We start from the raw sequence: 12424 nt of genomic DNA, 5'->3' as shown, positions 1-12424 counted from the left end.
GAATTTTAGAGCTGGCAGGGTCCCAGATACTTTGTGTCACAGATGAAGAGAGAAACCTTCCCATCCTCTCTGAGGGTCTCCCACAGGATCCCAGGAGGAGCCTCACCCCTCAGGGATAGTGGGCAGGGGTCATGGGGCCTCAGTGGGGACTATACCCACTTGGTGGTATAGGGGCCTAGCGAGAGCCTTCCCCCTGGGCTTCTGAAGTTTCAGTGGAAAATCAGTTTGCAAAAGGCAGGTAAATAAGAGAAAAGGCATACAAATTTATTTATTTATTTTTATTTTATTTATTTATTTATTTTTTGAGATGGAGTCTTGCTCTGTTGCCCAGGCTGGAGTGCAGTGGTGCGGTCTCTGCTCACTGCAACCTCTGCCTCCCAAGTTCAAGTGATTCTCCCGTCTCAGCCTCTCGAGTAGCTGGGATTACAGGCAACCACCACACGCCCAGCTAATTTTTTGCATTTTTAGTAGAGATGGGGTTTCACTGTGTTAACCAGGATGGTCTCCATCTCCTGACCTTTGATCCACCTGCTTTGGCCTCCCAAAGTGCTGGGATTACAGGTGTGAGCCACTGCGCCCGGCATTTTATTTTATTTTTTAGAGGTGAGGTCTTGCTCTGTCGGCCAGGCTGGAGTACAGTGGTGTGACCACAGTTCACTGCAGCCTCAACCTCCTGGGCTCGAGCGATCCTCCCACCTCAGCCTCCCAAGTAACTGGGACTGTAGACGCATGCCACGATGGCTGGCTTTTTTTTTTTTTTTTTTTTTTGAGACGGAGTCTCACTCTGTCTCCCAGGCTGGAGTGCAATGGCACAATCTCAGCTCACTCCAACCTCTGCCTCCAAGGTTCAAGCAGTTCTCCTGCCTCAGCCTCCCAAGTAGCTGGGATTACAGGTACCTGCCACCACGCCCAGCTAATTTTTGTATTTTTAGTAGAGATGGAGTTTCACTATGTTGGCCAGGCTGGTCTCAAACTCCTGACCTCAGATGATCCATTCACCTCAGTCTCCCAAAGTGCTGGGATTACAGGCGCAAGCCTCTGCCCCCCACCTAATTTTTACTTTTATTTTTATATTTTAGAGATGGGATCTTGCGGCCGGGCTTGGTGGCTCACGCCTGTAATCCAAGCACTTTGGAGGCCAAGGCGGGCAGATCACCTGAAGTCGGTAGTTCAAGACCAGCCTGACCAACATGGTGAAACCCTGTCTTTAAAAAAAAAAAAAGAGATGGGATCTTGCTATGTTGCCCAGGCTGGTCTTGAATTCCTGGGTTCAAGAGACTCGCCTGTCTCAGCCTCCCATAGCTCTGGGATTACAGGCATGGGCCAGTGTGCTTAGCTACACAAAGCAGATTAATAGGAGAAAGAGCATATAAATGTATTTAACGTGTATACATGGGAGCCTTCAGAATGAAGACTCAAAGATACAAGGGAGGGCCAGGCAGAGTGGTTCTCACCTGTAACCCCAGCACTTTGGGAGGCTGAGACAGGCAGATCACATGAGGTCAGGAGTTCGAGGTCAGCCTGGCCAACATGGTGAAACCCCGTCTCTACTAAAAATACAAAAGTTAGTGGGGTGTGGTGGTGGGCCCCTGTGATCCCAGCTACTCAGGAGGCTGAGACAGGAGAATCGCTTGAAACCGGGAGGCAGAGGTTGCAGTGAGCCGAGAACGCACCACTGCACTCCACTGGACAACAGCGCGAGACTCTAGATAAAAAAAAAAAAAAGATAGAGGGGAAACTGTCCATTGTTACACTCAGGTTCAGAAAGTATAGACGGCTGTGTAGAAAGAGGATTGGACACAAAGGTCAGGATCTAATGGGAATAGGCTGAGCAGGGGACCCAGCCAGGCCTGTCTGTCTAGATTCTTCTTGGCCTCTCTGAGAAGCATTTCTTCCTTCTGGGTGTGGGACAGAACCCTTTCTTGAATGGGGGTCTGATGACCTACATTCAAACCCGTAGGTTGGGTAATTCTTTCTTGCTTGCTTTCCTTTCCTTCTTTTTATTTATTTATTTATTTTTTTTTCCTGTTCTGTTGCCCAAGCTGGAGGGCAGTGGCATAATCACAGCTCACTGCAGCCTCCAACTCCTGGGCTCCATTGATCCTCCTGCCTCACCACCAGGCCCAGCTAATTTTTTTTTTATTAAACAGGGATCTCTCAGCCAGGCGCAGTGGCTCACACCTGTGATCCCAGCACTCTGGGAGGCCAAGGAGGGCAGATCAGCTGAGGTCAGGAGTTCAAGACCAGCCTGGCCAACATGGTGAAACCCCGTCTCTACTAAACACACACACACACAAAAAAAATTAGCTGAGCGTGATGACACATGCTTGTGATCCCAGTTATTCTGGAGGCTGAGGCAGGAGAATCGCTTGAACCCAGGAGTCAGAGGTTGCAGTAAGCTGAAATTGCTCACTGCACTGGGGCCTGGGCAACAGAGGAAGACTCCATCCTAAAAAAAAAAAAAATAGGGGTCTAAGTATGTTGCCCAAGCTGATCCCAAGCTCCTGGCCTCAAGTGATCCTCCCACCTCAGTTCCCAGGGTGCTGGGATTACAAACATGAGCCAACATGCCTGGCTGGATAATTTCTTTATGACAAGTTTTTACCTAGAATATTTTCAGGTTGGCCAGGTGCAGTGACTCACGCCTATAATCCTAGCACTTTGGGAGGACAAGGTGGGTGGATCATGAAGTCAGGAGCTCAAGACCAGCCTGGTCAGCATAGTGAAACCCCATAAAAAAATTTAGCCAGGTGTGGTGGTGGGTGCCTGTAATCCCAGCTACTCCAGAGGCTGAGGCAGGAGAATTGCTTGAACCCAGGAGGCAGAGGTTGCAGTGAGCCAAGATCATGCCACTGCACTCCAGCCCAGGTGACAGAGTAAGACTCCGTCTCAAAAAAAAAAAAAAAAGAATATTTTTAGGTTTTAGGGCTACATTTTGGAAAAAGGGGTTCTGGTTTCTGTGACCTGCCTTGGGAAAGAAGAACTTTCATTTCTCTGGTAGATCTGAGGAGAAGAGGACTGAGAGACAGTAGGCAGGAGAAGGCCAGAGAAAAACTATTTTTTTTGAGACAGAGTCTGGCTCTGTCGCCCAGGCTGGAGTGCAATGGCACGATCTTGGCTCACCGCAACCTCCACCTCCTGGGTTCAAACGATTCTCCTTCCTCAGCCTCCAGAGTAGCTGGGATTACAGGCACGTGCCACCACACCCAACTAATTTTTGTATTTTTTGTAGAGATAGGGTTTCACCATGTTAGTCAGGCTGGTCCCAAACTGGTGACCTCGTGATCCACCCACTCAGCCTCCCAAAGTGCTGAGATTACAGGAGTGAGCCACCGTACCCTGCCAAACTTTTTTGTTTCTGAGGCTGCTGCTGAGGACTTTATTTTGGGGTATTGTTTTCTGAGCCCCAGGAGTGGCCTGGTCAATCACATGGTGGCCGCAGAGCCAGCGGAGAGTGGGACAGAGGGACGTGGAGGCAGAGGGATGTGACCAGAGGCAGGAGAGCTGGATGCTGGCTGTGGTCCAGGTCCGAGTCCCACAGCAGGACATGGCTTCCATTTCTTGTCTTCACAGTGACAGTGAGGAAGACACTGAGCTCTCCTGTTCCCGGGGAGGCTGTCTGGCCAGCCGCGTGGCCTCCTGCAGCTGTGAGCTCCTGACGGATGGTAGGTAGGCATACAGGTTGGAGGAGGTGCACACTCAGGGTGGACGGATAAAGATATGTGCTTCTTACCTGCCACTTCTCCAGCAGCCGACCCGCCCCGGCCCCCAGAGACGACAGCCGTGGGAGCCGTGGTGACAGCCCCCCACAGCCGAGGTCGAGATGCCATCAGAGAGTCCCTGATCCATGTCCCGCTAGAGACCTTCCTGCAGACCCTGGAATCCCCAGGCGGCAGCGGCAGTGACAGCAATAACACAGGTGCCAGTGGGGACAGCCTGATCTTCCCACCGCACTTCTCCTGGACCCCACCCCCCAGCCATGGCCACCCATGGGCTCCCTCCAAAACGTTGCTGAGCCTCAAAAGTGGTGACATCTCATCCCCCTGGGTCCTTCACACAGCTCTGAAGTACTTCTGGCTTTTGTAGACCGGTCTAAAAACCTAGCCCCTCCCACTGGACCAAGTTTTGATAGGAAATGTTCACAGGAGCTGGGTGCAGTGGCTCACGCCTGTAACCCCAACGAGGTGGATAAACCACCTGAGGTCAGGAGTTCGAGACCAGCCTGGCCCTGCTGTCTCTACTAGAAATACAAAAATTAGCTGGGCGTTGTGGTGCATACCTGTAATCCTAGCTACTCGGGAGGTTGAGGCAGGAGAATCACTTGAACCCAGGGGGTGGAGGTTGCAGTGAGCTGAGATGATGCCACTGCACTCCAGCCTGGGTGACAGAGTGAGACTCTGTCTCAAAAAAAAAAGAAAAGAAAAGAAAGAAAAGAAAATGCTCACAGGGGCTGGGTGCAGTGGCTTACACCTGTAATCCTGCCCAGTGCTTTAGGAGACTGAGGATCACTTGAAGCCAGGAGTTTGAGACTAGTCTGGGCAGCATAACAAGACCCTATGTGTACAAAACGTGTGAGACAGAGTCTCATTTTGTTGCCCACGCTGGAGTGCAGTGGCGGATCATGGCTCCTCAACTCTCACCCTCCGGTTCAAGCGATTTTCACATCTCAGTCCCCCGAGTAGCTGAGATTACAGGCACCCACCACCACACCCGGCTCATTTTTGTATTTTGTTTGTTTGTTGAGACGGAATTTCGCTCCTGTTACCCAGGCTGGAGTGCAATGGCGTGATCTCGGCTCACCGCAACCGCCGCCTCCTGGGTTCAGGCAATTCTTCCTGCCTCAGCCGGGTTCAGGCAATTCTTCCTGCCTCAGCCTCCTGAGTAGCTGGGATTACAGGCACGCGCCACCATGCCCAGCTAATTTTTTGTATTTTTAGTAGAGATGGGGTTTCACCATGTTGACCAGGATGGTCTCGATCTCTTGACCTCGTGATCCACCCGCCTCGGCCTCCCAAAGTGCTGGGATTACAGGCGTGAGCCACCGCGCCCGGCTCATTTTTGTATTTTTAGTAGAGACAGGGTTTCGCCATGTTGGCCAGGCTGGTTTTGAACTCCTGACCTCAAGTGATCCGCCCACGTCGGCCTCCCAAAGTGCTGGAATTACAGGCATGAGCCACCACGCCTGGCCACAAAAAATTTTTTTTAATTGTCTGGGTACATTGGCATGTGCCTATAGTCCCAGCTACTTGGGAGGCCAAAGTGGGAGGATCACTTGAGCCCAGGAGGTTGAGGCTGCAGTGAGCTGTGGTCACACCATTCATTCACTCCAGCCTGGGCAACAGAGAGAGACCGTGTCTCAAAAAAAAGAAGGGAGGGAGGGAAAGATGCTCACAGAAAAGGGTACAGAGGGTTGGAATTGAGGGTTGGGAACAGGAGACTGGATTTGTTCCCAGATTTGTTGATGACATACAGAGCAACTCCAAGATAGTCCTTCACAGCTCCATGCCTCAGTTTACCTCATATACTTGACCATTGGGTTGGGTCAGCTCCCTGCCTGATTCTAAAATTATTCTGGCTGGGCACAATGGCTCACACCTGTAATCTTAGCACTTCAAGAAGCCAAGGCAGGAGGATTGCTTGAGCCCAGGACTTCCAGACTAGTCTGGGCAACAAAGCAAGGCCCTGTCTCTACAAAAACTAAACCAATATTAGCCAGGCATCGTGGCTACCCAGGAGGCTGAGGTGGGAGGACTGCTTTAGCCCAGGAGGTCAAGGTGTAGTGAGCCATGATTGTGCCACTGCACTTCAGCCTGGGTGACGGAGCAAGACACTATCTCAAAAAATAAGTTAAATAAATAAATAAAATTTTTCGGCTGGGCGCAGTGGCTCACACCTATAATCCCAGCACTTTGGGAGGCCAAGACGGGCAGATTGCTTGAGCTCAGGAGTTCAAGACCAGCCTGGGCAACATGGTGAAACCCCATGTCTACTAAAAATACAAAAATTAGCCTGCCATAGTGGTACATGACGGTAATCCCAGATAATTGGGAGGCTGAGGCAGGAGAATCGCTTGAAGCCACAAGACGGAGGTTGCAGTGAGCCAAGATCACGCCACTGCACTCCGGCCTGGGTGACAGAATGAGACTCCATCTCAAAAACTAAAAATTAAAAAATAAAAACCAACACAAATTTTTAAAATTATTCCAACTCTATTTTGCATGTAAAAAAACAAGATGTCGCCTCTCTTCCACATTTATTTATTTGTCCCCCCCATGTTCCTCACACTGTGATCCCCACCTCAGGGGAGGAGGGTGCAGAGACAGATGCTGAAGCTGAGCCCGAGCTGGAGCTGTGCGACTACCCCTGGTTCCACGGAACACTGTCCCGGGTCAGGGCCGCTCAGCTGGTTCTGGCAGGGGGGCCCCGGAACCACGGCCTCTTCGTGATCCGTCAAAGTGAGACTCGGCCTGGGGAGTACGTGCTGACCTTCAACTTCCAGGGCAAGGCCAAGGCAAGTGTGCGTGGGGGGCCACAGGGGTGCAGTAGCCAGTCCTGGGGGAGCGGGGCCTTGGTGACCCTGGCCCTGAGGCTGTGTCCCGGGAGCAGCTGCAGGCGAACAGGTATGGCATGACTTCGATGCTCCATGAACCACCTGCGACCCTCCTACCCATCACTGTGAAACTGCAGTCAGCCCTAATTCACATTCTCCATTCCCCAGCTGGGGAAGCCACCTACTGGCAGCTGAGCCCCTCTAATAACCCAAATTTGCAAGTCCTTTCAGCCCCTGTGCACGGGGTATCTCATAGCACTGGAGCTTCTGAGGGTCTCCACTCAGAGACCCCCCCATATGCAGGGCTGGAGCCAACCAAGACCCTCAGAGCCCTACCCACCCCAGACAGCCCCTCTTCTTCCCTGTCCAAGTCAGGTCACAACCCCTGAGAAACCCACATGGCCAAACCCTACAGACCCAGCAGGGGAGGAGGAGCTGGGCTGGGTGGGAGAGCTGGGCAGGGCCTGGGGGCGGGGCTCAGCATCGAAAGGCACACCTGATCTCAGATCTGCAAGGGAGGGAGAATTGTGGAGGGGAAGACAGGCGGGAAGGGCGATCCCAACAGCACCCAGCTGGATTGGAGGTATGAAGGTGCACCCAGGCGGCGGTCTTTCAAGGAACAGGATTGCAGGCCACATTGACCTAAAATGCTTTGTTTTTGTTTTTTTGAGACAGAGTCTCACTCTCTCCCCTAGACTGGAGTGCAATGGTTCAGTTTCAACATGTTGCAACTTCTGCCTCCTGGGTTCAAACGATTCTCCTGCCTCAGCCTCCCAAGTAGCTGGGATTACAGACATGCACCACCACACCTGGCTAATTTTTGTATTTTTAGTAGAGACGGGGTTTCACCATGTTGGCCAGGCTGGTCTTGAACTCCTGACTCAGATGATCCACCCACCTCGGCCTCCCAAAGTGCTGGGATTACAGGCATGAGCCACTGCACCCGGCCTATTGACCTAAAATTCCAAGGAAAATTTGACAGCAAAGCCAAACGATTATGGGAAGGTACAGTGTGGACAGAGAAGGCAGGAACCTCAGTGCCCACCCCCTGCATCCCAGGTTTCCGATAAGGAAACACTCAGCCTGGGCTCCTGCCAGGACGGATTTCCTGGCGGCCCCTATCAGACGGGGGAGAACTCCAGGACTCCTGCTCCAAGCCTGCAGCTGGGGGACAGTGTCTCTCTGCAGGGACCCCAGCTGCCCTAAGCCCTAGTGGCCCAGTGCAGGCCCTCTAGTGGCTTCTCTCCTCCACCTGGCTGGCCCCACCGTGCAGCAGGTAGCACCTCCCCCAGGGAAGCAGCCACTCTTACCAGTTCCTCTGACAACCAGGCCCTTAAGGCCATCGCTGGTGACGTGCAGTTTATTTCTTGGCCAGTGCTGCTCCACGCAGCCTCCAGAGAGCCTGGATCTGATTCATGCCCAAGCCAGAGGCTAGAATGGGAGAACACAGGGTGGGCGGGGAGCTCCTCTCCTTCCTGGAACAAGACCTAGCCTTAAACCTGCCTCTCACCTGTCTACCTGGCTGCTCTTCTCCCAGAGTGGAGATGACGGCCCCAGGCCTGGTAATTGGCTGGTGGGATAAAGCAGGAACCCCAGCCTCCCGCTTACATACCTCCTGGGAGGGAAGATCACTACCTTCCCAGAGGCAACTCTTTCACCTTCACAGAATAAACATCTAGAAGGTCTGGCAGAAGATCAGGATGCACCCACTTTGATTCTCCTCACCCCTGGGGCCCAGCTGTGCCCTACGCAGGCTCTGCCCAGCTGTGAGGCTGTGGTGGGACCCCTCTGCTGTTTCTCTTAGGCTGAGTCCCTGCATTGTTCTGGCAACTTATTTTGCTAAATGGCAGAGCTCACTGTGGGACCACCACCCTGCTCCAAGGATTGTCTGTATTTTTTTGTTTTTTTTTTAAAGAGACGGGGAGAATCTCACCATGTTGGCCAGGCTGGTCTCAAACTCCTGACCTCCATTGACCTACTCACTTCAACCTGCCAAAGTGCTGGGATTACAGGCATGAACCACCATGCCTGGCCAAGTGTCGATTTTGGTTTGTTTTTTGGTTTTTTTTTTGAGACAGAGTCTCGCTCTGTCACCAGGCTGGAGTGCGGTGGCGCAATCTCGGCTCATTGCAACCTCCGCCTTCCAGGTTCAAGTGATTCTGCCTCAGCCTCCTGAGTAGCTGGGGTTACAGGCGCATGCCACCACACCTAGCCAATTTTTGTATTTTTAATAGAGATGGGGTTTCACCATGTTGGCCAGGATGGTCTTGATCTCTTGACCTTGTGATCCACCTGCCTTGGCCTCCCAAAGTGCTGGGATGACAGGGTGAGCCACCTCGCTGGGCCGATTGTCTGTCTTTTATGTAGGCGGCCAGACCAGCTCCCCGTCCTGGGCTTGGGGCCATGTGTGTACCCTCAAACCGCTCCTCTTGCTCCCCTCTTGCCACACCCACCCCGGAGATAGCCACTTTTTTCTGCAGTGGGATACCTGTTGAGCGAACTAGGGCTCAAGTCAGAGACCTGCAGCTCACCACCAGAGACCACAGGCCGATGGCTTCCTACCCTGAGGCACCTGCCTCATGCTGGCCCTGGAGACCCAGAGAGAAGCCAGCCTGTTGCAGGTGTTCCAGCAGCGTGCCATCACTCCTCCCTACCGGCCCTGGGGAGCTCTCCACGCCCCCGGGTTTTGGCTCTGCAGAGACAGAGGGCCTACCTCTAGCCTTCTGGGCTGGGGGAACCACCCAGACAGGAGTTCTCTTCCCTGCTCTGTGCTCTGAGACCATGGGCAAGTCACCCCCGCTCCCTGGGACTTGGTTTCCCCATCTCCAACATGGGGGCAGTAATCTCTACCTTCTGGGTTGGGGAGGGGATTAGAGATTAGAGGTGTGTGGGGCATGGGCCCATGGTGGGGGTGCTCCCAGCGTGGGGACAATGCCTGATGCCTTCTGTCCCAGCCTGGCTCCCCCCATTCCCCACCCCAAGAGGGGGCTCATGTGAGAGGGGCCCCCGGCTCTGACACAGCCCCACACAGCCCCTGTGAGCCTGGGTCCTTCCATCAACCCCCAACAGTGCTTACCCAGCTGCCCAGCCCCAGCCCAGCCTCTGACCACACCCACCTGTACCCACAGCACCTGCGCCTGTCCCTGAACGGCCACGGCCAGTGTCACGTACAGCACCTGTGGTTCCAGTCTGTGCTTGACATGCTCCGCCACTTCCACACACACCCCATCCCACTGGAGTCAGGGGGCTCGGCCGACATCACCCTCCGCAGCTACGTGCGGGCCCAGGGCCCCCCACCAGGTAAGATGCTGCCACCTGGCTTGTGCGATTACTCTAGAAGACCCCCTTGATTACTCAAGAAGCTGGCCCCCGGGGTGGGATGAGCTGCAGGTCTCCAGTCCCATAGCCTCAGTCGTGCCACTCTCACCCTAGCCCGGCCACAGCCATTGCAAACAGTTGGGCCATCAGGAATGGAGGCAGAAGTGGCAGCCCAGAGGCGGCCATGTCCCTAATGATTCCTGGAAAGGGGAAGGGGGCGCCCATGAGCAGTGCAGGTGGGTGTATGGGGGAGGGGATGTGTGTGGGGTGGGGGGATGGAAGGAGCTGGGGTTATGGATTCCCAAGCCCTGCACCAGGGAGGCTCAGTGCAAAGCTGCTGGGACCAACTAGGCATGGGTGCATGTGCGTGCGTGTGCAGTGTGCATGCACGCGCTTGTGGGTGTGTGTGCGTGGGCGCGCATGTGCCTGTGTACGAGCGTGTGCATTATGTGTACATGCGCGCGCGTTGGGTGTGTGTGCATGTGCGTATACATGCACATGCGTGTGCGTGCATTTGTGCACGTGCAACGCATGGTTAGGTGTGTGTGTGCGCGCGCGCCTGCGCAGGTGCCTGTAAGCCTGTGTGTACTCCTGTTTGCATCGGTGCAGGTGTGCGTGCATGTGTGTCCGAGAACGTGGGCTGCAACCCGGAAACCTGAGCATGGGCCCTGGCCCCCTGCGCGATCCCGGCTTCCCTCCCGGTTGTGGCCAGCCCGGGCCCCCACTCACGCCCTGCTGCCGCCTCTTTGCAGAGCCGGGCCCCGTGCCCCCCGCCGCGCCCGCGCCCCCGGCCTGCTGGAGCGAGCCGGCCGGCCAGCACTACTTCTCCAGCCTGGCCGCGGCCGCCTGCCCGCCCGCTTCGCCCTCCGACGCCGCCGGCGCCTCCTCATCGTCCGCCTCGTCGTCCTCGGCCGCATCGGGCCCCGCCCCTCCGCGCCCCGTCGAGGGCCCCCTCAGCGCGCGGAGCCGCAGCGACAGCGCAGAACGCCTGCTGGAGGCCGTGGCCGCGGCCGCCTCCGCCGCCGAGGAGCCCCCAGAGGCCACGCCCGGCCGCGCGCGCGCCGTGGAGAACCAATACTCCTTCTACTAGCCCGCGGCGCCGCCCGGGTGGGACACGCCAAGCTCTTCAGTGAAGACACGATGTTATTAAAAAGCCTGTTTTAGGGACTGCACCCGGCTCTCCTGTCGTCCTTTCTCCCACGGGGAAGGCAGCGGAGTCGGGGACTGCGGAGCGGACACTCAGAGACCGCCGTCCATCAGGGACCCCCGTCCAGCCCAGTGTGGCCTGACACCTGTCAGGTCCCTTGCAGCTCTGTCTCTGGTGGGACACCTGAGGGACTCCCCCATGGGGCGTCGGGCAGCACCCGAAAGAGGGTCCAACAGCAGGGGTTAAGGCTTAGGATCGGGAGGGGCCTTAATGGAGCTGTGAGGGAGAGAGACGGGTGGCAACAATGAGGGGTGCTGGAGAGAGAAGAGGGGCATTCAGGGAACAGTGGGGGATGGGGAGCACACCCAGGTTATGCGGAGACCTTGGATGCCAGAAGGAGGAGTCCGGGCCCCAACTAGGAGGGAAAAGCGTCTTTGGACAGATGTGTGAAGTCTGGCGGTGGGGACAGGGTGGTGGGGCAGGATGTCTCCATCTTAGCCCTTAGGGGATTGGACAGTGGAAGAGGCTGGATCTCCCAGCTCGGTCGTAGCCTTAAGCTTAGAAGTTTAAAGAGCCCTCCCAGCCACCGCGCTCCACTCCATTCACACCCCACCCCACCCTATCCCATTCATACCCCATACCTACCCACAAGTAGAGTTCCAGCTGTGGCTCCCATGACCCCAGGCCCTAGAGACACTGCCTGCTGGCAGATCCAGCTCCCTAGTCCCCAGGCAGTGTTCAAGAAAGATCTTGTTCCTGCCGAGCCAAACCTCTGCCTTCTCCCCAGCACCCCAGACCTGGGCTCACAGACCCCACTGTCCCCTTGCCCAGGACTGGCCTTACAGAGCTTGGGCCAGTGAGGCCTCTCTTTCTTTTTTCTTCTTTCTTTTCTTTCTCCTTTCCTTCCTTTTCTTTTTCTTCCTCTCTTCCCTCCCTCCCTTCCTTCCTTTTCTTTTTCTTTCTTTCCTTCTTTCTTTCTCTTTCCTCTCTTTGTCTCTTCTTTCTTTCCTCTTCTTTTTTTCTTTTTTGAGACAGGTGCAGTGGCATGATCTTGGCTCACTTGCAGCCTCGACTTAACCGAGCTCCAAATATCCTTCCACCTCAGCCTCCCGAGTATCTGGGACTACAGGCATGCACCACCAAACCCAGCTGATTTTTTTTTTTTTTTTTTTTTTTTTTGGTAGAGACAGGGTTTCATCATGTTGGTCAGGCGGGTGGGTGTCCAACTCCTGAGCAATCCTGGATGGGAGGCGATCCACCCACCTCAGCCTCCCAAAGGGCTGGGATTATAGGCATGAGCCACTGTGCCCAGCCAGTGATGCATATGTCAGATCCCTGGACATCTGAAGCTCTCAGGGCTATAACTAAGCCACAGACTCTTCCCCATAAAAGGGGCACGAGCACCCTTG

The 12424-nt window shown here is 54.9% G+C and overlaps 1 protein-coding gene across 3 annotated transcripts in view; it reads left to right on the top strand.

Annotated features, from left to right (window-relative positions):
* SH2B2 (SH2B adaptor protein 2) overlaps positions 1 to 11040 on the top strand; it is a 37582-nt gene extending 26542 nt beyond the window's left edge. For 2 of the 3 annotated variants that reach the window (XM_064375699.1, XM_064375701.1), the window contains 5 exons: positions 3574 to 3665; positions 3749 to 3919; positions 6303 to 6511; positions 9679 to 9850; positions 10621 to 11040. In XM_064375699.1, the coding sequence (XP_064231769.1) occupies positions 3574 to 3665; positions 3749 to 3919; positions 6303 to 6511; positions 9679 to 9850; positions 10621 to 10958 (982 nt within the window). In that variant the 3' untranslated portion in view covers positions 10959 to 11040. The remainder of the gene's footprint in view (positions 1 to 3573; positions 3666 to 3748; positions 3920 to 6302; positions 6512 to 9678; positions 9851 to 10620) is intronic. The other variant, XM_064375700.1, reaches the window with a different exon arrangement.
* The last annotated feature ends 1384 nt before the right edge of the window (positions 11041 to 12424 follow it).

The sequence above is a fragment of the Aotus nancymaae genome, unplaced genomic scaffold, assembly GCF_030222135.1.
Source record: "Aotus nancymaae isolate 86718 unplaced genomic scaffold, 86718_ANA_hifiasm-v0.15.2.pri h1tg000012l, whole genome shotgun sequence".
Taxonomy (NCBI): domain Eukaryota; kingdom Metazoa; phylum Chordata; class Mammalia; order Primates; family Aotidae; genus Aotus; species Aotus nancymaae.
This window is presented reverse-complemented; position numbering and strand designations above follow the sequence as displayed.